Source organism: Pseudorca crassidens, chromosome 15 (assembly GCF_039906515.1).
Source record: "Pseudorca crassidens isolate mPseCra1 chromosome 15, mPseCra1.hap1, whole genome shotgun sequence".
NCBI classification, from domain to species: Eukaryota; Metazoa; Chordata; class Mammalia; order Artiodactyla; family Delphinidae; genus Pseudorca; species Pseudorca crassidens.
The window spans coordinates 45,850,429-45,877,246 of NC_090310.1; the positions used below are offsets into that span (position 1 = coordinate 45,850,429).

Genomic DNA, 26,818 nt, shown 5'->3' on the forward strand with positions numbered 1-26,818 from the left:
CCACTGAGAACCCAAAGAACTTTAGGTTCTAAAACCCAAAGTTTGAGAAGCACTGGCCTATGGTCTGTCATCAAGCTCTCTTATTTCTAGATCCGAATTCTCAGAGGTTCTAGCCATGGGACATTCTGCAAAGTTTTTACTTCTCTATGCCTCAGTCTCCTCACCTGTAAAATGGGGATATTACAGCACATGCTCGATCATATAGTAATAAAGATTAAATGAGATAATCAATGTGAAGTGCGTAGAACAATGTCCAGCACAGAATAAATGCACAGCAAGTGTTTGCTAAATGGCCCCTAGATGTCTGGAAATGTTCATGTCACTGCCTCAAGTGCCAAATCAACAGGCAGGACACATACTCTTGGGGTTGAGAGAATAAGTGGGGCTGAGCCAAGTTCTCGGGAAACAGGACACTTAACCCTGTGATTCTCAACCTTGACTGCATACTGGGTTCACCCAAGGTGCTTAAACAAACATAGTTGCCTAGTTTCTACTGCCAGAGGTAGGATTATGTGGTCTGGGGTGGGACACTGGAATAGTCATTTAAAAAAATCTCCCCAGATGATTCTGATGTGTAACCACAGCTGATTAGGCAACCTGGTCAATACTGGCTTAGGCATTTGGTCAATAATTAACCCCAAACAGTTGTCTTTTTATAGTATCATGGTCACCAATCACCTTCTGCTTTTTAAAATAGGTGCTAGCTCATTAGCCACTATCTACAACCACTCTGCGTTGTACTCCAGACGGTTTAACCAAAGTTGGGCAATTTATTCTCTTGGCCATAGTTGTAATGGAAGGTCTATGGGCAGACGATTCTGGCAATTGGAGGAAGTCATCGAGGAGCCTTGATCCTGCCCGCTAGGTCCTTACGTTTAACCATCACAATCATCAGGTCATTCTACTTTAGATCATGTTTCTCAAATTGTGATCCACAAACCTAGCACCCAGATCTGGTTACCAAATACTATTCTCTACTAAACGGAACGATAGCTCTTTGAAGAAATGACTGCTGTCAGGCCTGGGGCAGGGAAAGTATAAAATAAGCTTGAGCATCTGGTTACACCAAAGCAAGGAAGAGCTCAAAGATGACGGGGACATGTCAAAAGGACACAGAAGCTACCCGGAAGGGGTCCTTGATAGTAATTGATTATAATCCGTTGAGTAGAATAGAAAACCATGATTTCATAATGATATAAGCAAATAAATGAATAATTTGTAAGATTGATGAAGAACTGGATATTGACCTAGTTTCAACCTACCCCCTACCCCCCATTCAAGATATGCATTAACTACAAATGGAGAAAAGAGTAGCTGTACAGTTGAGTTGAGGAGTCTTACAGACGCCACTTTCATCAAATAATCAAAGTGAACATTACTGGTAATGGGCTGAGTTGAAGTCATGGGCCCCTACCGCTTAATCAGCCATGAGAACATGATATCGCTTCTGTGATAGCTCTGCAAAGACGCATAACTTGAATCCAGTCATGAAAAATCATCAGATAAACCCAAATTGGAAACATTCTACAGTGTAACTGGCCGGCAAGCATCCAAAGCGTCAAGGTTAGTCAAGTCACAGGAAGGCTGTGGAGGAGTAGGGACTTGACAACAGAATGAAACAAAGGACATTACTGAGGAAATTGGTGACACTTCAGTGGGCTCTGAAAATTAAAGGTAGTAATGTATCCATCTGCACTTTCTGATTTTGATCTTTTTATTGTGCTCACGTAGGATCACTGGCCATGTCTGTAGAAAACACACAGTGAAATTGGGGGGCGGTTGGGGCACTAGAACCGCAACTTACCCTCAGATGGTTCAAGAGAATGGTTCTTTTTATTATACTTGTAAATCTGCTCTAAGTTTGAGAGTGTTCAAAATAAAAACCAAGTACATAAGAAAATGGTGTTCCTAAGCTTCATTGCATCAAGTTAAAATGCAGCTTTCTGATTTGGTGGAGGGCTGGGAAGGGGGCAAGAATCCACATTCTTAGCATTCACCGTAAGTGGCAGCTTTAGACTGAGGGAACAAGCAGTTCCCCTGAGAGTAGCAGTAACTGTTCATCAAGCACTCAGCAAAACCGCCCCCTTTCAGCCCCCATTCTAGAACCAGCCTCCCCATCCTTACAGCCCTTTCCTCCTAGACACTGTATCTACTTTCTCTCTGCCAGCAGCAGAGACTGTCAGAGACCAGTGGGGAATTCTCAGGCTACAGAACAGAAATGATTCGAGCGATCGGTGGCGTTGTTGTCTAAGGAGAATAGAGTACCCTGGTTTTCTGTGTATCATTCCTCACGCAGGATGACCCCTGGAAGTGAAGTCATTTCCTAAGGCTACCTCTAATGGCTCCAGAGTGACAGGAGTTAGGAGAAAACAGGTAAGCTCGAGCAAGGCGTTAGGAGAGTGTGGTGCATGTCCAGGTGATTCTAGTGTAGGTGGACAGTTTTAAGGCTCTCTCCGGTACAGTAGGAAAGCACAACTTTGTTACACCAGAAAATTGAAATTTTGAATATAATGGCAAAATCCTAATGTAAAAATCCGATACTGTTCAAATAGCAATATTTTTCCTTAAAGACAAAACAAAACGTTTCTCTGCTGAAAAATTAGTATCTAATATTATAAACTGTCAAATGTCCTATAGGCATGGCGCCAGAATCAAAAAAAAAAAAAAAAAATCACTCTTACGCTTTATCTCTATAAACCTGGGGACTGAGTTTTCAACAAAACAAAGATAAATGCACCTGAATGCCACACGCTTTACCCTCAGCTTTGGAAATCAAAATAGACAAAAAGTGAAACACATTTGGGTCTGAATGACTCACAGACACCTACAAGACTTCAAGATATTAAAAAAAAAATATTAAATGACCCACTGTATATGCCCTGATAAACTGCGTTTTAGTGGCTAACTTAGGATCACCTTTCGTGTGGGTCCCCGAGACAATTTCAGAGGACTTTTGAAAGAAAGTTTCCCCATCTGTGAAATGAAAGGGTTGCCTTAGTTGTTCTCAGAGACCCATTTGGCTATGAAAACCCATGATTCAGAGTTTTTCAATTAAGATGGAAATATTTACTGGGTACGAAGCAAAGAGCTCATAATCAATTTTCATAAATTTGACGGGTATGCAGAATTATAGAATTTGATATCTAGAGGGGATCTCAGGGATATTGGGAGAAGGATTTGATCATGTGTGTCAGAGATGAAAATGGAATCCAGGTGTACTGACTCCCAGTTAAGGCTCCTTCCACTAGCTAACAGCAGCAGTTTCCCTTTCTTTCCTTTTTCCCTCCCTCCCTTCCTACTTTCCTTTTCTCCTTTCTTTCCAGTTTTCCCTCCTTCCTGCCTTTCCTCCTTCCCTCCTGGGCTTGGCAATCATAAATGGCACCAATCCCATGATCATCCATTAACTGAAAAGAAACAAAATAACGATAATAAACACCTCTTGGGAGGAGAACATTTTAGAATCCACTGTACCTAAATCATCTGAAGTCATCTTTTCTGAGAGTTCTCTTCATCGACACTGTGTTTTCTCTCTTTCTGTTGTTATTTATGAGAATTTTCTTCATGCCTGCATATTTGCCTTTGGCTTAATTGGAAATTGGGCTTCAGGATGGGCTCACAAGGCTTTCCTAGGGTGGGGGGAGTAAGAACTACCTGGTCAGACACGACGGGGGACAGGGATGGGAAGGATTCTTTTTCCCAGGAAGACTGAATTCGGTATAAGCAGGGGGTATGATTTCTATTCTGGATTCAGTAATTGTGGAGAAGGTAACAAGACTCACCCCTGACCCCCCCTCTTTTTCACAGATCCCACATCCCATGTCAGTGAACTCTGCTGGCTTTACCTTTCAAATAGGTCCAGAGTCACACCAAATCTCACTCCATCCCTTCACTGTTACTTGCAACAAGCCACCAGCATCTCTGGCTCCAATCCACTGTCTCTCTGTTTCTGCCCTTAGTCCCCTACTGTCCATTATCAACATGACAATCCGAAGATTACCTGTAAGACGTAAGTAAGATCATGTCCCTTTGCTGCTTAAAAAGTTCTATTCTCACTTCACTCAGAGGAAAAGCCAGCGTTCTTACAGTGGGCCACAGTGTCCCAGGCAGTGATTCTCAAAGTGGAGTCCTTGGCCCAGGGCACCAGCATCGCCTGGGGAATTATTAGAAATGCAAATTCTTGGGTACCCCAGGTCCCCTGAGTCAGAGACTGGGTTTAACATGTCCCGAGGTGACTCCAATGCACAGGCAAGCGTGGGATCCACTCCTCTATGGGACCAGCCCCCAGTGACCTCTCCAGTTACTCACACCGACTTTCTTGCTTTTCTTAGAATAAGTCAGACTTCTCTCCCCTTAGGGCTTTGGTACTTGCTATTTCCTCTGCTGGAACACTCTTTCCCCAGATATCTGCTAAGCTTACTCTTTTACATTCTTCAGGTTTCTTCTCAAATATCAACTTAATCATCAGTGAGGTCCAGCATATGTGAAACCGTAACCCATCTTTTTCCCCAAGTCTCCCCACCGCTACCAACTTAGACACACATGGAATCCCCTACTCCCTCTTCCCTGCCTGGCTTTTCTTCACAGGTCTCCCATGAAGTTGTTGTCAAGGTGTCAGCCAGATCTGCACTCATCTGAAGGTTTGCCTGGGCCTGGAGGATCTGATTCCAGCCAGGATGGCTCATTGCAATGACTTGTAGATTGATGCTTGCTGTTGGCAGGAAGCCTCAGTTCCTTGCCACGTACATCTCTCCACAGTGCTGCTGGAGTGTCCTCAGGACACGGCAGCTGCCTTACTCCAGAGCAAGTGATCCAAGAGACAGTCAGGAGGAAGCCACACTCTCTTATGACCTAGAATGTCATACAGGATCATGGGATATTCTGACCTGGAACCATCAAGGTAAGCCACTTTCAAATTCCTGACTTGTAGATTATTCGCACATCATACAATTACTTACCCACCTTCCAAAGCCCAGAGACCCCAGGACACCTCTCTTTAAGGGTAACAGCAGAGCCTGATTAAGTAAGTGGTGGGACAGTTAGGCAGTTCCAAGGACACCTTTTTCTTCTTTTTTTTTTCTTTTAAACTTTTTATTTTGAATTAATTATAGACTCAATAAATTGTAATAATAGTAAAAAACAAAAAACAAAACTCCTGACCCGTAGAAAGTCTGAGATGATAAATGCTCTTGTTGTTTTACGCTGTGAAGCTTTGCGATAAAATTGCAGGCAGCAATAAATAGTACTGCTTATGTTACCATGTGACTTGCTATATATTCTAATTAATATTTTAAAATCCATCAGCCACCCCCCACTAGAATATAAGCCCCAAGAAAGAAGGTCGTGTGTGTGCGTGCATGCGTGTCTTCAGGGCCTAGAACAGTGCCGATACTGTCGAATAGCAGGCGTTTAACAAAAGTGTACAGGATGCATGTTTAGGAAAGCTGGATCTGGCTGGTGGGAGCTACGCTGATGTGGCTGGAGGAAGGATGCTGTGGGCTATCTTTATGGCAACTCCAGGGAACACCACGCACGCCGTATGCCATGTGAATGGCGAGTCCAGAGAGCACAGCTCTAGGTGAAATTCATTTTGACCTTGCGCATCCTCTGAATGGGCTTGGGGAGCCCTCCACAGGGTGCCACTGGCCACAGTTTGAGAAACACTCATCCAGGAGAACAAGATCCCAGGCAGTTGGGGCAAGACCCAGCCTCAGAAGAGAGATCCTGGTTCCCAGCATCTTACAGAAATAGCAGAGTCACCAGACTTCAAGAGCCCCTGAGGGCTGGACAATGAATGTTTCAGAGGCAGGTCTGAACTGACAGCCAATCACCAGAGTCCACCTCCTCCCTCCTGCCCCTGACCTAACTCAGTGCCTTTCATGAAGTTTTAGAGGCAGTAAAGCAGAGGTTGAGGAATGACTGACTGGGGAGGTTGTATAAATATTGGGGGTAGACTAGTTTCTTGGGAAGATTGACTTGAAGAATTGAGGTCAGGAAGGAGAAGACAGACTGAGGTCAAGTCCATCTGGGACAGGAATTAATATAGTTGGGGAGGCAGGGTGCTGAGTGAGCTGAAGGGAGAAAGAAGGAAAAAAACACCTAGCGAGATAAGAGCTTCAATGCATTGAGAACATCATCTCCATTTGCAGAACTATTTTGTTCATATTAAGAGGAACGTCATATATTAATAAACAAGGTAGATGAGTTTTTGGTGGATGCGGGCTCTTCCTGCTTCAGATTCAATACACTTTGGCCCCTCTGTCCAGGGATTGTTCCGGAGATCACCTTGTTTAAATCTCCCCACACAGTCCCACAAGGTAGGTTTTCACCCTCCATTTAATATGAGGAAACTGACTTTTAGGTTAGAAAAACTGCCCAAGTAGGAAGCAGAACATGGACCCTGAGAGCTCTGTCCACCCTCGTGTTGAATTTTTTCTCTATGGGTAGGAGTGCACATATGTTGTCACCCAAGCCAGGGCACCTCCAAGAGTAAAAGGGAACATCGCTGATAACATGCCAAGGACAACGGGCACAAACAGGGTCATCCTGGGTCCCCCAGGACCTACGGTTGCTCTGCAGGTATGTTCAGCCCTTCTCACTGTGGAAAATACCTCAGTACACACATTCTCTAAGCCCCATTCAGAAACCTAGGGCTGACTCTGCAATAGGACTCCACGGTCCTAACCAAAGCACGGTTTAATGTGTGAATGCAGAGAGCACCACTAAAAATGAAATAGACTCTTGGGTCCTTTTCCTAATCTGTAGCAGGGGGATAGCTCAGAGTGGCCCCGAATCAAGCAGAAGGTAAGAGAAGAATTAAAGCAAGAGGGTGACACAGGCTTTTCTTGTATTCTGATTTTCACCGTGGAAATGTACATTTTGCTTCAGTTCTTGGCATTTTAAGGTCTAGAGGATAAAACAAAGCTTTTCGTCATGAGAAAGCTGCTTTTCCTCATTCCTGTTTTTTTATTTTTTTAAAGCTGGTCAATCACTGAGCCTGTTTGAGTGACGGCAAAGTCAAAATTATGACTGCCTGATTTCACCCTTCACTGCACTTGTCAAAAAAATTAAATTAAAGATCATGTTTATGAATATAATGCATGAAGTGCTGCATGGCATCCTGAAAGGGAGAATGTCTCTTCTGTCCAGCCACTCACAAAACAGTTTGTCACGTAATACTTTAATATGCAGAGAAAATAAGAGGGCAGAGAGAAAATTCTGCCTCTCAGCAAATACGAAGTGCATTCCACCCATGGTTCATGTATTCAGAAAAATTTATTTTAGTAAAAACAATAATAATACTTCTCATAGCAACATTAGATCCTTCCAACTTGTACAGTGCTTCCTAGTTTCCAAAATGTTTCCACATATAATTTCGTCTGACAAAAGAGATCATTAATATTTTAAAGTGCAGTATAGGACTGCTTGATTTAGCTTTTCAAGGGCTCGGGTTCCTGAGGAATGAGTGTCACATGCAGGCTTGTTGAATATTCTATGTAGAGGCAGTTGTACAGCGAGAGTCAAAGCGCTAGTGCTTTCTGTAAAAATATGATGGAAAAAATAGCATTCATTACCAAAAACCACTGAAGGCTTTGGAGATGAATGTATGGAGAAAATTACTGTTCTAAACTTGCTACTGAATTTTAGAGGCATAAAGTCTCTTTAGTTTTTAATGAAAATGTTTTTTATAAGTATAAAATAAATCTTGATATATATATATATTTCAATTACACATAAATTTAGAAAGTTGAATATTAAACTCTCCAAAGTCTGCCCCTGTCCCTTCTCCACTCCTCCAAGATAATTCCTGAGGTCATTTTGATATGTATATCTTTCTAGACTATGTATTATATATGTAGATATGTATGTACACGCACACATAGTTATGTATTTTATATGTATATTTGTATGCATATACTATCTACCATCTATGTATTCTTTCTCTATCTATCTATCTATCTATCTATCAATCGTCTTCTAATCTACTTATCGCCTTACCTATCCATCTGATTCTTGAATACATGGCGAGCTGGTGCTTTTATAATGAACTTCTAAGAAGCCAGAAATGACAAATGATATTGAATCAAGATTTCTAAGCAAGCACTGGAATTACTGTTTGCTTTGAGGCGTCTGCCAATCTCAGATGGTCTAGACCCTAGAACCGTGGTTCTCAGATTTGAGCATGCATCTGAATACCGGGTGGGCTTTTAAAAACACAGATTCCTGGATCCTACATCAGAGTTTCCGATTCAGTAGGTCTGGGATGGGGCCCTAGAATTTGTAGTTCTGACAAGTTCCCAGGTGATGCTGGTGATAGATACAGGAATAATCATTGAGAAACTCTAGCCAGAATTTGAATTGAATGCCACACATGTGAGGTGCAGAGGGGCAGTGCTTTGGTTCTGAAAATAGTGGGGAATTTGCCTATCTCAGCTTAGCATTGGCTGGAGAAGGAAAAAAGGAAGATAAAAGTATCTGTTGAGATTTCCTAATCTTATACGTGCACTCATGTGGGCTTAAGGACAAACAGCAAACAAAACAAGAAATACAACTTTAAGCCAAATATGTAGTTTAAGGGATTCCTAAATTGGCAGCATCTTCAAGTATTTCAGAAAACAAAATATAAATAAATAAGCTTTTAATCCAACTTCAAAAAATTCCCACAAATAAAAATCCAATGAACATGGCAATAAAGAAGGCAAAACACACAAGGAAATAACTACAAGCATGAATCTGCAGAAAAAATAAACTGCAGAATTTTGATTTATACAGAGTGGAGACACTGAAATTTCAGATACAGATTTTTAAGATATTTTATGTGTTAATTAAATAAAGAGTGACTAGGTATATCTGAAAAAGAACCAAATAAAACTTACAAAAATGAAAACTATAATAACTGAAATAAGAAACTCAGCAAAGAGTTAAACATCAGATTGAAGAAAGTTGAATAGAAATTAGCAAACTGAATGATAAACTTGGAAAAAGAAACCATCAAAGAGATAGTGGCACAGAAAAAAAAAATGCAATGTAGGTTAAGAGTCATGAAGGACAAAGAAAGAATAGAAGGTAGTGTAGAACTAACATTTGTTGAGGTAATAGGTGAAAAACTGTCAGAACTAATGAAAGATGCCCATGTTCGTGTCCAAGAAGCACAGCAAATCCTAAGGAGGATAAAGAGAAAGCCACACTGAGGTATACCACAGTGAAACTGAGGAACACCGAAGATAAAGAATAGATTATCAAGACAGCTGGAAAGAAAAGACAGAAAACCTAACGATATACAATAATTGGACTGAGAGATTACTTCTTAACAACTATAGGATCGATAGGACTGTGGGAAAATATCTTTAAAATGTTGCAAGAGAATAACTATCAACCTTGAATTTTTACTCAGCAAAACCACCTTAAAAAAAAAAAAAGGAAAATAACATCTTTTCAGACAAAGCCTGAGAGACTTCACTAATGGAACTTCTAGAGGATCTACTTGTGAAGGATAGAGGAAAGAGATTGAGAAAAGCACGTTTTATGAAAGGTGCTAAGATTCTGTAATGATATTCTTTCAATTAAATATTTTGTAAGAAATAAAACTGGTTTAAATTATTGGGAGCTGCAATTGGTGGAATGGGTATTAATCAGGCTTTTTTCAAACAACTATGCCTATGATGTGCTGGTTTATGGATAGCATTACCATTTCTATCACATGCCAGACAAACAGTTAGTGGTCTGAAATCGCTAATCATTTCATTATTGGCATTGCATTGCAGCGGGTCAAATCAAAGTATACTGTGGTCCACGAAATTTCAATGAAAATAATGAAAATAGAACTATATATCCAAAAGTCCACAGTATAAAAAATGCAAATAATCTTAGAAACTGTTTGATTTTTAAAATTTGATGTTCAATACTTTAGTTACATATTTAAATATTTAAAGCTAAATATTTAAAGTTAAATACTTAAACATTTATAATATTGGCTTTCACTCAAAGCTGTAATGATGGCAACATTTCCTCCTTCAACAAAACGAGTTCTAATTTCCAGAAGAGAGAAAGGGAAAAAGATTAGAGAAGCTGTGTTGTTTCCAGAAAAAAAATTATTAAAAATTATTATTAAAACATTAAAAAATTATTAAAACATTAATCAACTGCATAGACTTGGGCAAGTTAAAGAACTGTCTGCAGCTTATTTTAAAAACGGCTCTGGAGAATGAGAAAATTTGACCATATGCTCTCAAGATTCTTCTTCTGGATCAAAATACAGCTATTATGGTGATATGTGCTGCAAAATACAAGTGGATTTGTGCTCCAACTCCACTCTCCACGACACTGTCTGAGAATGCACATTACAGGGTGAGCTGAGGCGACCAGTAGTGCCTGTAAGTGTTGGAAGCAGGGCAGGGAACCCAAAGGTAGGAGAGAAGTGAGATGAGGCCAAGTGGTGGGGATTCAGGCTGAGTGATCTCTAAATAAAAATACCAGAAGTTTCTCTTACTAAAACATATTAGAGAGATGACCAAGTTGGAAAAGGACTGATAACTCTAAAGTAGGAAGACTGCAGAGAAGGGTCATGACCCACATTCCCCTTCTATCCAGTGATACACTAATCCATTTGCATATCCAGTAGGAAAGAATGATTGCAACTCTTTGAATCACAAGAGGAAGTGAGACGTATGCAACAATACAACACCTGAATACAGGACATAGTTTATTTTGTCAAAGTACTGATAAATAACGAGTCCTCTATCATGCCGTCATCTACCACTGGCATGTCAGATTCTGCTCCCTTTCTCACTCCTTTCCCAGCAGCTTTTCCTTTCTTATCTTGGAAGGCATCTTAGGAACAAAGACGCAATCCCCACGTTTCTGTAGCGTGACTAACATTTACATTTCCCCATGATGCCACAGACCAAATGCCCCTGGTAACAAACCCACAGTGAGGGCACTTCTGTGACTCAGAGCAGATTCTGGGATGACATATTTGGGTGAGGTGAAGACATAGTATTTAGTCATATTAGGATTATGAGATGGTTTTCCTAAACAAAGCAAATGATTTAGGAAATAATGAAGTTTTCACACATTTGAAGGAATAACTCAGAAGAATTCCCTTGTTAATTAAGTGACAGAACTGCTGCACTGTATGTGCGCCACCTCCCATGTGACACTTGGAAATGACAGCAGCCTCAGGCTCTGGAAAACAACCTTTGATGTGGGTCACACATGTGATGGGAACCACTCAGTGAGGTGGAGCCTCTCCAGGGAAAGGGCAATTGTTGTTTTACCCCTAATCCATTTCCCAATCATGGTCTTAAGAGACTGTCCAGGAAATGATCTAATTCTAGTAGGAGGTGGAACCCTGACTAGTCTCCCAATCAGATCCCAACAAACCCCCTCCGGCCAATGAGAGAGCTGCTGCCCTTCTCCATGGTTCTAAGTGTTCTCTGAATGATTCTAAACTTTCCAGCACATTTCAGTGACTTAGGACAATGTGTACCCTATCATGGTCCTGATTATGATAGTAATTATAATGGAATAGCCATCACTAATGGAAAGCAGACCCGTGCCAGGCACTTTACATAGACTATTTCTACTGTTTATCCCTTGCACCTCACCCAGAGGGCAGAGGACGTTTACTGCCACGCCTGTCTCCACACCCCCTTACCTAGCGCGAGCCTGGGAGAAGAAACAGCCCCGTGGTGTGTCTCTCTCAGATCCACCTGCCTGCAGAGAGGACATGTCCTAGCTTATTCTCACCAGGGCAGCCTCTATCCAGGCAGTCGAGGATACCAAGGACAGTGGTACTTGCTTCTAAGGGGGCAGAGTCTTTCATATTCAGGAGTGAAACCCAGCATTAGGGAGCCCATCTGGGGGCAGCATAACCAGAGCTCTGGTCTAACCTCATTAGTAACGAAGCTAATATTTTTGACTTCAACTTTCTTACAGCTTTGCCTCCTCAATTGGTTCTGAGCCCGGATGAGGGAGAAGAGTGTCATGACTTATTTAGAACCCGTCACGCACACAGAGGCTGTGCAGTCATGGAGGTGAGGTGCTCAAGGTCTCCTTTCAAGAGACAACCTGATGCTGGGAGTCAAGTTGGCTGACAGCAAGCAGCGGCCACACTTTGGGGATTCAAGGCAGTATTATGTTCCTGTCACTTTCTCCCCAAGCCACTTGCAGCCAGAGAGCCCTCAGGGGGGAGGGGACCCTGCAGCCCAGACATTCCTGCCCAATGCAAAAGCCCTTTTATCCAGTCCTTGCCTGGGCTTCCCCAGACTCAGACTAATTTGCAGACGGAGGCTCTTCCAGCGCATCTGCCTTCCTTCCTTCTCTCCTTCACCTACTGCTCCCTCGTCTGCTCCTCCCCTTTCACCCAGTACTTTCTTGCCCTTCTACTTCATCTTGGCATCTTCTTTCCCAAAGACCCAGGCAGACACCATCAGCATTATTGTACTCGCCATCTCACAGTGGATGAAGCATGGCTCCAGGCAACAAAGTAGAGGCATAACTATGTTCCACTGTTAGAAGTTCATGCATACCATTAGGTTAGAGGATCACTTTACAAAATACCTAAAGATACCATTTTAAATGAAAAACTTGCGTATCTTATAAGTGTACTCGTGTTTTAAGTAAGAGAGAGGGCGTGTCGTTTCTTCATAAAACTGAGCCCAGTTGGGCATGCCCATTCAATGCATAAACGCAAACATACATTGGCTTCTAGAAAGGAGAGAAGAACACTAAAGACAGGAAGCATCTCCATCTCCCACTCCTGAGGCTTGCTTCTGGACTCAGAATGTGTTCATGAGAAAAACAAATGATCCAATAAGACAATAGCTACCATGCAACTCGTCACACACAGATCTGGACCTTCACCCTTGCCTGATTTCAGAGCACCTAACTGGTAAGCACTACCCACAACTTCACACTTTGTAGGAACGAAAGATACGTCACACTGAGAAAACGATTTTTTTACATTTGGTTTTTCCCTTAACAAACTAAACCTGAATCTACTATTTCATTCTCATATTCAGGGGAGAGTAAACGTACTAAGAAAGGAGAAAGACGTGCCCGGGGATGCTTTAACCCTTAGAAATATCTGAATATGAGAGCATCCACAAAATTGAAAAGTTAAACAGAAGTTTCTTTTCATGGAAGCTTTTTTTTTAAGAAAGGAAGAGCTGGACTTACCCTTGCTAGCGTCCTTGGAACCTTCTGGCTTCTTTGCTTTGCTCTTCTTGTGGGGTGGAGAGCGGTCTTTTGGCTCTAACCCCTCTGGAAGCACAAAGATTTACTACGTTTTTATTTAAATATTTACCGGTAGGGGTTCAAAATTATGCTGATGTTTAATAATACATATATTTTTTTACTAAACCCACACATACAGTGAAGCTTAAATGCAGGTTTATCTGTCTTATGGCCAAGTTAAACTTTGGCAAAGACCTGTGCTTCTCCAATGAACATGGACTTATACTTAGAGCTTAAGCATAAACACTTTTTTTTATTGCCATTATTAATGAGTCACACAAATGTGAAATCTTAAGTGCTTTTTTTTAAATTAAAACATTTCCCACACAGCAACCCCAAATTATTATTACGTTTTTCTCCAGGAGAGTTTGATTTAAAACTTCATGGCTTCATTGACAGTTGCCATTGCGTAATTTCATTTTAGCCCTCAAAGTAGGGCTAGACGAGCTGTAAAGTCATCTCATTTTGGGGGGTTACAGTGGGGCTTGAAATTATCTCCTTCTATCGAACAGATTTCTTTAGTAATCCAGAGTCTAAAAAACTTCTATATGTCCCCGATTAAATTATTATCCTTCCCACTCTTCTCAATGGTCCCCCAACCAAGTCTATCCAAGAAGGCTAGTAATATAAATTCTGAAGACACTTTTTAGGAAAACTATCATTGAATTCATCCCATTTGGGCATCGGATACTTTGTTAGGCATTAATTTATATCTCCAGTCCTGGTCTTTCCACTTCTCAAAGCTTATGCCTTCAATGGCCCATGTGGCATCTTACTTTGCATTTGGACTGGATGTCTTCTGTTTGCCCTTTCAGATCCACTTTCCACCCTTCACCCCCCATCCCCAGCCCCCTGTGCTCTGGGAGACTGTTCTCTATGGACCGCACCAATGAACTCCCCAGCTCACCGGCTTCCTGTTAGATCCAGCCAATGGGGAGCCCAGGGCATTTATTTCCTAGGCTACCAGTAGTCTTCAAGGGCTGATTGTCTCCCTCAATCTAAGGTCACAGCTCCTGTCAGCTGACCTTCTCCTCACAGCCCTCTCTGTCTTCTGGGCCCTGTAACAACCACCTCCCCGTTGTCCTTTCAGGGCTGGGATTTACCTGAACCCCACTTTTCTCTAACGATTCCCCTTTACTCAGCTCCCATCAGGCATTTCAAACTTATGTAAATAATCCCATTAGGCATTTCAAACAACACAGCCAGAACAATACTCTTGATGTCTGCAAGCCTGTTCTCTCTATAGTATTCCACATCTCAAGGGATGGTATGACTTATCTACCCAGGAATTCAAACCAAAAACCGAGATATCCTTCATATTTCTCTTCAATTACTTTTCCTATAAAGCAATCCCACCATAATAAGTCCTATTAGCTCTGCACCAAAATAGATCCCATATTCCTCTACTGTGCTCATTCTTTGCAATCAGCGTCCTAGTCTAAACCAGCAGCATCTCTTACCTGGGTTACTACAACAACCTGAATTCTAACTTCTAGCTTTCTAATCTCCCTACAATCTATTCTCCATGTAGCAGCCAGAGTTATCTTTTAAACATAAACCATATCACATTGCTTGCTTGCTTGTTTAAAAACCATTGCTCTTAGAATAAGATCCAAATCCAATTCCATGGTCCAGGACAACGTGTCACTTGGGCTCCACCTACCACACTAGCCTCATCTCCCACTTGCTCTCTGGCTTCAGATTTATTAACTCCCTTCAATCATTTCTTCAATCAGTTCTAGGCTGGTTCCTGCCTCAGGAACTTTACACCTGCTGCTCTGCCTTTCCCCTGACACGTATATTCATTCATATATCTACCTCCTTCCCATCTTTTAATCTCAGATTAAATTCAGCTCCCAAGAAAGGCCTTCCCTGACTACTTAATGTGACGGGTCCTTGCAAGGAAAATCTCTCGCAAACACATCATCTGGTGTATCTGAAATTATCTTGTCCCCTTGTTTATTTCTTTAATGTATGTCTCCCTTCTCAAACACCCCCTACTCTGAGAATATAAGTTCCATGAGAAAGGGCATTTGTCTTCCGTAATCTCTCTTGTGTCACTGGTATCTGGCAGTGCCTTGAGAATTTCATTTCAAATTCTGTTTTATATCCCCTTCACCCAGGCCTTTCTTTAAGGCCAAGATATAATGGGGCTTGTGCGTAATTCTCACCATTTTAGCAGCTGTTACCTACTCCAGGATTCTATAACTACACTACAGAGTTATGGCGACTCATTTTTCTTTTCCCATTTATTATAAAAAGAACAGAACAAAACAAATGCGTTTGATAGATGTGCTATTAAAAACTTTGGCATTATGGACTACAAAGGTTTTTGGGCACTAGCGTTAGGCTTTCTGTGGTTGCAAGGCAGTCACATCCCAGGTCATTACCACGACCAGGGTGAAAAATGTTGCCAGCGACTACATCAGCAACTCCCTCAGCTTTCTGTCACCAGGTGCGAGATGGATACTGACCCTTCGGAATAGGTTCAGCAAAAACAGAAATGAGATGCTTGGAACAGCTCACTGAGCACAGATGCTGGGTTCAAAGGGATTCATAAAATGAGCAGAGTAACACTTGCAATATCTCTGGGAGAAGACGCTAACCCTTCCATCCCCTGAAATGCATCATCTGCAACTGGGACCAAGAGGAGACTTTCCATTGCTGGGAGTTCAACTCCAAACCAGCATTTCCTGAAAGTGAGTTTTTGAGAACTAAATTCTGAATTCTTGATTTCCCACCTGAATGGGAATTCTTGGGGAATGGGTGAGGTTTAAAAAGACATCTATTTGCCCACATTTTGAGCTATTTACATGCCCCAAAAGTACAAGTGCTTCCTTTCTGAAGAAGTCGTAGGGCACTCCTGGGGTGGTCAGCGGGCACGGATACATGTTAATTATGAGCAGTCGTCTATGACATAGTATAGTATCATTTCATAACACCCATGGAGACACTTAAATGAAAGTCACTGCTACATATGGCCTCTGGGCCCATGTTTCTACTCTCCCTCTTGGCCTGGGGGAAGCTAGAGGAACATTCCTCAATAGCACCCCATGCTTCTCCTTGACATTGTATCATACTGTCTCTGTTGCCTCTATTTCTGGCAGAGGCTGGAATGCTGGGGTGTTGTTATGCGCATGTCTTTGCTCCCTGAGGAGCTCAACAGTGCTCCGGGCTCCTAGGTGGCTGACCTGCCATAGGTGGCTGCTGATTTTCTGCCCCTGGGGCTCAGGTTGGGGTCCATTTCAAGAGTGCATGGTCTTGGAAATGAAAGGACATAGGGAAACATTTTCTATGCTCGGCTTAAGTAATTAAAGGACTTAAAAAGGATCCTAGGCATTTAAGTCAGGCGGCTTCCACCACCTCCCATGGGGGCAGAGCCTCTCCTTAGGATGACCTTATCTGATACCATTTGATATGCTTTTGCTTCTCCTTATTACTAGAGTCTAGAGACAGGAGCACAAGGGTTAAGAATGTGAGCTTTCGGGTTAGATATAGATACTGGGATTCTGTCTCTACTATATAACCAAGGAACTAATCCCCCTAAGCCTTGGATAATAACAGTCCCCGTCTCTTAGAGCTGGTGCGTATCTTACGTGAGCTCATGTATGTGGAGTGATCGGCACAAGGTACACCCTCAAAACCTGGCTCGGCAGAGGTGTGCTGGGGCTGATGGGAGCCAGCCTGCCCCAGCTGGTTGGATCTCTCTCTCCTCCACTCCTACATTCATTGGACTCATGCTTGGCAGCTTGAACAATACCATGGTAGGCATATTTATACCCAAGACATCTGAAAACTCTTCAAATTGGGGCTCCCCCCCACCCAGAGAGTACGTTTCCCAGCACCTCACTGGTTTTTGATATCCAAATTATTATCCACTATCATTCACTAGCATATGCTGGCTGGGTGATTCACCCAAGCAGCCCTTCACTGGCATCAACGGTATCCTTACAAATTCTTTCAGCGTTTCTACTTGTATGAGAAGAAGAGGTGATGCAGGGCAGAGGGAAGGCCAGCAGTTCATGGTCTTCGGAGGCTCAATCAGACCCTTCTCAGAGACCCGCACACCTGAGCGTGAGACTGAACGGACAGCCTGCTCGCCAATATTCAGCAAGGCCAGCTGGGCCTCCATGGACCCATTCTGCACACAGTCCCCCAGCACTCAGATATTGGGAATGGAGAGCAGCTTCCCAAGCCCATTCTGCCTGAGTGACTTAGCATCCTTGGGCCATTCAGTGTGACACGAACAGCTGAATCCAGCTGCTGGAGACAAAACCCCCAGGACACTTGGTGGGACTAAAATCAGAAATAATGACCCACTTAAGGCCCCCAAACCTCAAATGCTGACTCCAACCTTGTGGGCTCTGCATTAGCATTAATAATGATTTCCTTGAACTCACTCAGCGGTTCGGATAGCTAGCTGCACCTCATTAAGAAGTCAACCCCCTTTGCCTAGAAATGTGTACTTATGTCACTTCAGGCAAAGATCCTTAGCAAGATAAGCTCCTTAAACTGTCTGGCTGAAAGGGCAGTGCTCCCCATGACTGAAGGATATTCCAGGGATACCTCACACGAGCAGGATACATTCACACACATGAAATGCAAGCATTAATATTAAATGCATGGACTCTAAGACAGGGTGACCGCTTAATGTCTTTTTTCAACCTATGGTTCTTTTAAATAATAAGATATCCTACCTAAGTACAGGAATGGATATTTTAATTGAAACTTTGCCTTGGGCTTTATGTGTTACAAAAGGCAAGCGGAGCCCTTGTTTTATGTTGAATTTTCTCAGAAAAAGACACTGAGAGAAAGGTTTGAGTGCAAGTACTTAATTTGAGAGATTACCCCAGGAAGCACCAGAGGGGAGTAGGGCAGTAAGACTGGAAAGGGAGGACAACCAGTTAGTGTGCTAGTGAGAAAGTTCTGCTGTGGACAATCAGGGCTCAATACTGCTGGGAGCCTCTGGGCGATGGTACAGAATCCCGCTGTCCAATACTACATTTTGCCAATGATACTTGAAATGTGAAGAGTCTGATTTGGAATGTGAGTGTGAAATACACACAAATTTCAAAAACTTAGTATGGAAAAATAAAGAATGTAAAATATCTGACTAATATAATTTTTATATTGATTATATGTTGAAATGATAATATTTTTGATATATTATATTACATGAAATATTAAGTTAATTTCACTTGTTTTCTTTTTACCTTTTTCAATGTGACCACTAGAAAATACGAAATTAGATATCAGGCTCACAGTTGAGGCTGCCGTTGTATTTCTACTGGGCAGCACCGGTCTAGCACATGCCTCAGATGTGTCCTGCAAGAGGTTGGCTGGATCAACCAACTGTCGGCCAACCTTGGCTGAGGTCTGCTCCAGAGAAATTAACCCCCCGGTACTTTGAGCTTTCTTTCATGAACAGAGACAAGCACTCAGCTGAAAGTCACAAGAACTTTCCTTAGAAAGCTGTTGGTATTATACAACAACAGTGAGAGCCAAGGGGATACAGGTAGGGAACCCAGAGCTGCTGTATAGTCCCTATTCTACCTCTTGCATTCCTGCTCCTGACTTTGAGATCCTCCGTCTGCTTCTCATGCCCTCTGAGTCCATGGTCCTGGGGAGACCACAGGAACAAGAGTGGGCAGAAGCTACAGTCACTGTTCCAGTGAACTGTTATGAAGGAAAGGAACTGATGCTACTCCTTCATGAAGACAGTGGGAGGTCAGGTGAGGGAGAGATGTAACTTCACAAGGAAAAGGACGATCTTAACCAAACCTTGCCCAACGAGACTGTCTGCCTCACAGTTTAAAGAGCTCCCTGTTCGTGGAGTTGCTCAGACCCAGGTTGTCAGTGATTTGTAAGGAGTTCTGGCAGCAACAGGATGTCACACAAAATTAGGGCCTCTAAGATATCTATTTCAGTTTTGAAAACTGGCTCCATTTCGTGTCTAGAGCAGTGTGATTGCCAAAATGAGAAACATGGGGCTCTCATCCCAGAGAATTAAGCCCTATGCCTTCTAATATCTGTCCGATATACTGAGTGAGAAAAGCAATCATCCACTGAGCGTTTACTATGGTCCAAGGAACATTTCGGGTATGATATCTCATTTAGTCCCCCAAACAAGAATGTACGGTAAGAGTTATTGCCCCCCGAAGTGTAAACTGAGGCTTATTCAGAAAACTCTAATTCATTCAGTGGAAGAGCTAGGATTGAATCCAGGCCTATTGCTTCATGCATTCGCTACCAAGTTCATATTGATCTCAGGCCAGAGCCAATGCTGTTAACCACTAGATTTCTCTCACCAAACACTGGTTGTTTTTGAGGAGAAGGCATGTATCTCACTTTCTGATAATGAGAGCAATACATCATATGTAGAGAATGCATTTTCCAAAGATGGCCTCAGCCATTTTTCAGGTCCTACCTGCTGTGTAGAACCTCACCGCTCCCCATCAGGAAACTGAGTCTATTCTCTCCTCCTCTGAGCCTGGGTGGGCTTGTGAATAACCACTCCAAAGAAAAGAGTTTGGTGGAAGTAATTATATGGGATTCTTGAGGATGAGTCTTAAAAGGGATATGTGTCTGGCTTGCTCACTCTCTCTAGAAAAAATCAAAAGGAAGCTGGCTGCTGGGAGGAAGCCCAGGCCACAGGAGGAGGCCATGCACAGGTGCTTCAGAAAACTGCCCCAATTTAGGTCTCAGCTAACAGCCCTGTCAATCACCAGCCAGACATATGAGTGAACAAATCTTCAGATGATTCTAACCCCCAGCTGCTAAGTCTTCCTGTTGAGGCCTCAGATTTTGTGGAGTAGTATTATCAAATCACCCCTGCTGTGTTTGGTCTGAATTCCTGACCCATAGAATATTTCAGCATGTAAGTGGGTGTTTTAGACACTAAGTTTTGGGGGTGATTTGTTACACACCTCTATTAACTACAACATCATGTTCCATTTTTACCTTAGCTATCAGGAAGCTCAAATTCAAGTTTAATGTTTAAATACCATAACTGCATTAGCTGTTATTTTATAATAACATTTCCTTAGTTTATAACCTTGAGTGTACATTTCTATTTTATTAACCTTATTTTGTCTTTCTTTGGAAAATATGAGGTATACATAAACAACAAAATGATCCTTGCCTATCCTGTAAGAATAAAATTATAAATTTAATACCTGAATCTTCTTTCATGTCAATGTCTTCTTCTTCATTATTATCATCTATTAAAAAATAAAACAAAGAAAAACTCATATGAAAGCTAGAAACACCAGAATTCTCCAATTTGACTAATAAAAAATTGAAGAAAACAGTAGAAAAGAGTGTTAAATTATGCCTTTCTACTGTCTTATATTATCATGCTAAATTAAGAAGAAAGTGTACACATTAGAGCACAATTTAACACCTAGGGTTTACATTTCCTTTAAAAGTTATTACATATTTATAATAAACTATATATGAAATAATTTGTTTTATTTATCAGAGTGATATATGGTCACTTCGGTCATTTTAATTCCTAAAAATATTAAAATCACAGATTTTAAATGCCACATTTTCTGCATTTATTAAAGGTATGTATGCTCACCTCAAGTTTCTGAGAAAATGCAGGCATCACTATTTGGTTGTAGGCTGACAGAATGTCCAACCCCTGCATTGCACCAGAAAAAGTGCTTGTTTGCTACACATGCCAATCCACACCTTTAACCATGTGCTTTCACATGCTCCCACCAGTTGCTCCATCCCCATTTAACTCCCCTCATATCATCTCCTATTGTAGGTCCCTTTAACTGGACACAGATGTGTACTTCCTCTGCCTGTTGAATGGTGTATTTGCTTTTTGAACTAATATGTGTTATCATCTCTTCTCCTTAAGTGTTCCTCACATCTAGGAGGTGCCAAATCCTGTCCTATTTCCATGTTTCTTCTTCTCTGCTCACATTATTACAATCCAAATTCCAGCTCTCAATGCCATTCACCTTCCCTGTTTTGTGGTTTCCCAGCTGCCCTTTTCTTCTTCCCACTTCTGACACCAATTCCTTTTACACATAGCTGCCAAATCAATCTTGAAATACAATTCTGATCTTGTTCACAACCATTCAGTGACTCTTCTCTGTCTAATGAGAAAAGTCTAGACTCTTTGGGGTAACACTCAAGGTCAACAAGATCTGGTTCCGAACACCTTTCTCAGTTTCACCACCCCTGTTCCACTCATGCTGCCACCTACACACATGACAACACTTGACCTTTTTCCCAATTTTTTAAGGTTTCCTTTAGCTTCCCCTACTTGCCTCAGTCCTGGAAGCAATGCTTTTCTCCACCTCTACTCACACTCATCCTTCCAGGCCAAGCTGAGGCAGCATAACATCTGCTCCACCCAAGTGTGAATGAATAGTGTCCCCTTTGGTACCTTATTTTTATTGCCTTCTGAGTATGGACTTTAAGGACCTTTAGGCTTAGATCTGCATACTGGCCCCTATATCCACTCATTTACTAGGTATCTGATCTTGGAGAAATTACCTAATATTCCTGAGTTTCAGGTTCATCAGCTGTAAAGTGGGATAATAACAGTGCCTCCCACAGAGAGGTGTTATAAGGATTAAATTAGATAATACCACATAAAGCACTAGGACAGCTACTGAAACATCATTAAGTGCTAAATAATAGTTATTATTACCATCAAATCCCACAGTCTTGTTACTTGTTAACCTACCTGTCTTCCACAGACCCATTTCTAGGTCATAAATTCTTCAAAGATAAAGCTTATGTCTTATGTTCCTTTGTATTCCCTGGCATCTAATGCAATTGATTATACAGTAGAATCAATAAAGAAATTTCTGCTGAATTAAATTTCTGACTTTTTTGTTTTGCTTTATTTTTTACTTTTCTCTGATTTTTTATTAGTCAAATTGGAGAATTCTTATGTTTATATTTCTAAGTATCTCTTACATATTAGGACAGCATGTATCTAGAAGACAGTCTGTAAACAATAAGGACTCAGTAAAGATTTGCAACTTCCTAGCCAAATTTATTCAATATGGCACTCTTCTAAGTATTAATTATTAATGACGATTAGCAATATACTAGTAGGAATGGAAAATGCCTTTAATTTGAGGTGTTACAAGGGTAATTCTTGATGGTCACAGTTAAATTTTAAAGAAGTAAATTTTCTTCCATTCAGACTGTTAGAAACATTAGTGATTTTCTGCATATTTCTTTCTTTCATTCTTTCTATGAATATAATTTTAAGAGGAAGAATAGCTATTTCTTAGAAATGTGATTTCTAACCAAATGATTATCTAAATGCTACAAAGTAAAATCTTCACAGATTCTTTTCTGAACTTAATATATTTAAACAGAATTTTATTTTCCAGAACCGACTAAAATATCTAGAACCATCTCCATGACAACAGACTCTGTGGAATCTCAGAGTGGGATGGAAAAGTCTGTACAGTTTCTAGGGGAAAATAAAGGAAACGTCAAAGATCTCTCTGATTGTCCCCCAGGTGTCCATTTGTCCTTCTAACAAACACTCATTGGTAGCTTAGTAGGTGCAAGGCTTGGTGCTTGGGGAAACAGAAAATACAAAGATGAATCAGACACTTAAGTAGAAACTTATCTAGTAACTTATCAATAGTAAGGAAACTAAGACACACAGAGAAATTTGAACATATGGTAGGGAATAGTCAGTGCCATTACAAAAGGTACCAGAGGAGGGACAGATGCTTCCAGTCAAGGCTACTGGGAAGGGTTCTCAGAAATGTGACATCAGAGTTGATATTTGAACTTTATAGACTGTACTGATAGCATCATCCCCAGAATGTTCCCAAGGTGTTGAAGGATCAGACTTGGTGTTATTATGCATTCATTCATTCACTCATTCACTCACTCACTCACTTATTCATACAGAAGTTAAGAATAAATCCAGGACCTATATTCAGACTGCTTGGGTTCACTTCCAGGCCAAACTATGTATAGCTGGGCAAACTTGGGCAAATTATGTAAACCCACTCCTCAGCTTCCTCATCTGGAAAATAGGGTTAATAAAATTACCATTCTTCTAGAGTTGCTAATACATGTAAAATGCTTGCACAGAAGGAACAATCAATAAATACTGGCTGTTACTGCTATCATGTCATTATGATGCCTACTTTTACTGCCTAACCATTTATTGGCCAACACCATGTGCCAGAACTATGCAAGGCCCTGGAGCTACAAGGTGACACTCCCTTCCCTCAAAGAGCTCACAAAGAAGTGGGTGGCATAGAAAAGTAAGACAACAATCAGAAGAAGAAGTAACAGATTCCCTGATGCAGGTGAGAAGTTCTGTTGGGAAACAGACAAGAGGCAGCTAAGTCAGAGAGGTCTATGGATGGTTTCCAGAAGAAGTGAGGCTTAAGCTGAGTCCAAAGGGTGAGCTGGAGTTAGCCAGGGGGAAGTGAAAGCTGCACTAGGTGCCCAGTAGGTGTGGGTGCCCTGCCTACACCCCTTGTTCCTTCACGCTTCAGTGCTTTGCCAGCCTGACCTCCAGCCACCAGCCCCTGGGTATCTTTGCCTGAGGGCTTTCTCTGAATTGCTGTGTCATGGAATTACCATCCCCCGCCCAGGGCAGCCTTTCACAAAATGACTGACAGGATTTGCATATAAGGCCTCCAGCTCCCTTCTCACGTGGCGTGTTCTACACTGTCTCCTAGAATCTCCCCAATCCGAAGCATAGGATAGAGTCCCAGTGGTCTAGTGGTGATAGGCTTAAAACTTACCATTATTGCCTTCCTTCCCTTCCCTGCCTTGCTTCTCCACTCCCCTGCTGGTGTTTCCTGATATTTTCTCTCAAATAAATGATCTCCACTTGAATTTGTGTTTCAAGTCTGCTTCCGGGGTGGGGTATGGGTATTCAAACTAAGACAAGGGTAATCGCACTCAAGCAGAGGGAAAAGCAGCTAAAAACACCTGGATATGAATAGCCAAGATGCTTTTATGGAAATAAAACTAGTTCTGAATGGCTGAAGGGAAGAGTTATAGGAGGAACTACGGTTAAAGTGATCTGTTCTAGCTATCAAAGGATCTTCCACGTTCCATGCTGAATATGATGGTTAATTTTAATTTTATGTATCAACATGACAGGACCATGGAGTGCCCAGACTGAGCCAAACACTATTCTGGGAGTGTCTGGGAGGATGCTTCTGGATGAAATTAACATTTGAATCCGTAGACTTGAGTAAAGCAGATTGTTCTCCCTAATATGGATGTATCTCATCCAATCTGTTAAGGCTGACCCTCCCACAAGTAAGAGGGGACTCCTTCTGCCAGACTACCTTTGTGCTGGGACATTGAATGTTTTGTGCCTTTGAACTCAAAGTGGAACATGGGCTCTTTCTGGGTCTCAAGACTGTTGGCATTTGGACTGAAACTACACCCTTGGCCCTCCTGGTTCTTAGGCCTTCAAACTCCTACTGTAACTAGACCATCAGCTCTCCTGGGTTTCCACCTGTCAACTGCAGATCTGGGGTGTTACAAGGGTAATTCTTGATGGTCACAGTGAAAATCAGCTCCTCCATAACTGTGGGGGCCAATTCCTTATATCTCTTTCCATATACATATCATTGGTTCTGTTTCTATGAAGAATCTTGATTAGTATACCAGGTTGAAGCATTTTAAATTCATCCTGAGAACTAAGCAACTTTAAGCAGAGGAATGACATACCATCTTTCGAGCGATAACATGTTTTCATGAGAGAAATTTACTAAAAATAAATGCCTTAATATTTTGGTATTTGTGTTAAAATCAAGCAAGAGTACTTTGGCCCATAAAGTACCTAAAGTGCCATTACTTATTAATGAAATCCACTTTAGTTCAACATTATTCTATATAATGTGCTCACCTGAGCCATATTTTTGCAACACATTTCTAGCAAGAATTTTTTTCAAACAAAAGCAGGGACCAAAAGACAATGTATAAAAGAAGATGATAGCCTATGGAAATGGGGAGTCATGCCACTCAAAATTGGGAAGGAATTAAGAGATGGATGGAGCATGGGCAGAGAGCTGCCCTTTTTAACAGTTCTTCAAACATCATACTTCTTCATTAGAGGACAAAAATAAAAGGCTCTCATCCAGGGACTTCCCTGGTGGCGCAGTGGTTAAGAATCTGCCTGCCAATGCAGGGGACATGGGTTCGAGCCCTGGTGCAGGAAGATCCCACATGTGCAGGAGCAACTAAGCCCATGCATCCCAACTACTTAGCCTGAGCTCTAGAGCCCACGAGCCACAACTACTGAGCCTGCGAGCCACAACTACTAAAGCCCACGTGCCTAGAGCCCGTGCTCCGCAACAAGAGAAGCCATCACAATGAGAAGCCCACGCACAGCAACGAAGAGAAGCCCCTGCTCCCTGCAACTAGAGAAAGCCCGCGTGCAGCAATGAAGACCCAATGCAGCCAAAAATAAATTAAAAAAAAAAAAGGTTCTCAGCCAGAGTGATACCATTTCAAAATAGAGAGCAATCTATCAGCTGTTATTGTTCTGTGTGTTCAGAAATGCCAATTCCGGAAAATCCCCTTCCCTTCCTCAGCAGAGACCACCCAGAGACTAAGGCTTCATTTCATCTTAAGGGGCCTCTTTGATGTCAGTTTCAGAATGGATACAATTTTTATTCAGTACATCATTCTCTGTCAGATTATCCTATTGAATTCTGCACAAAAATTACAAATATGACTAAAGTTCTTATTTTGGTCAAAAACAAGTTTGAAAAACAACTAGTTTCCCATGAATAACCAGTTTTCAGTAACACCTAGCTTTATGCAGTTCAGAAACTCCTTCATAAGGAAGCATGTAACCTACTTTAACGTCAATCTACTTCATCTTTTATGGGAGACAGAGTTACTATGAAAGATTGTTGTCTTAAAGATATCTGTCTTCAGAGAAGCAGCTCATTTCTCAGTAACAAACAGTCCCACACTTCTTTGAAAAATAAAGTATACCATGTGTTTTGCAATGGCTTAGGACGTGCCTTACTCCTGTACTTGCCTAGAGTTCCCATCACTAATGCAGCCTTTGGGGGAAGTAAAAAGAATAAAAAACAAACAAACAGACTACAAAATCCCACAGAACTTCAGCCTAAAGTGTGGTCTCTGGACCAGCAGTATGATTATCATCTGATAACTTGTTAGAAATGCAAACCCTTGGGTCCCACTAAAGGTCTATTGAATCAGAAATTCTGGGGGAGGGATCAAGCACTCTGTTTTAATCAGCCCTGCAGGTGATGCTCATGTAAGCCGATCTTAAAAAGTACTATTTGTGCGCTGGAGAGGAGAATCATTCAAAAACAGTAGCTGTCTCGTTTTATATCCAAGCTGAGATAACTTGGATGTCTAACCAATACTGATGCTGGGAAGGGATGCCCACACCACATGGTTGTTGAGAGTAAGAAACAGTTATTCTCTTTATGAGATATATGTGCTTGAAGTCACCCAGCTAGCACGTAGCTGGAGGGCATGGTTATCATGGTCCACGGCCAGGACCCTTAGATTGGCTGAGAAACATGTACATGGATGGAGACTAGCTCTGGATTTAAAGAGGCCTGTGGGTTGCATG

At 41.7% G+C, this 26,818-nt stretch overlaps 1 protein-coding gene across 3 annotated transcripts in view; it reads right to left on the reverse strand.

The window, feature by feature from the left end:
* MACROD2 (mono-ADP ribosylhydrolase 2) overlaps positions 1-26,818 on the reverse strand; it is a 1,985,215-nt gene that overhangs the window by 155,359 nt on the left and 1,803,038 nt on the right. For all 3 annotated transcript variants that reach the window (XM_067707453.1, XM_067707452.1, XM_067707451.1), the window contains exons 10-11: positions 20,409-20,453; positions 13,177-13,260 (exon numbers count right to left, since the gene is read on the reverse strand). In XM_067707453.1, coding sequence (XP_067563554.1) covers positions 13,177-13,260; positions 20,409-20,453 — 129 coding nt within the window. The remainder of the gene's footprint in view (positions 1-13,176; positions 13,261-20,408; positions 20,454-26,818) is intronic.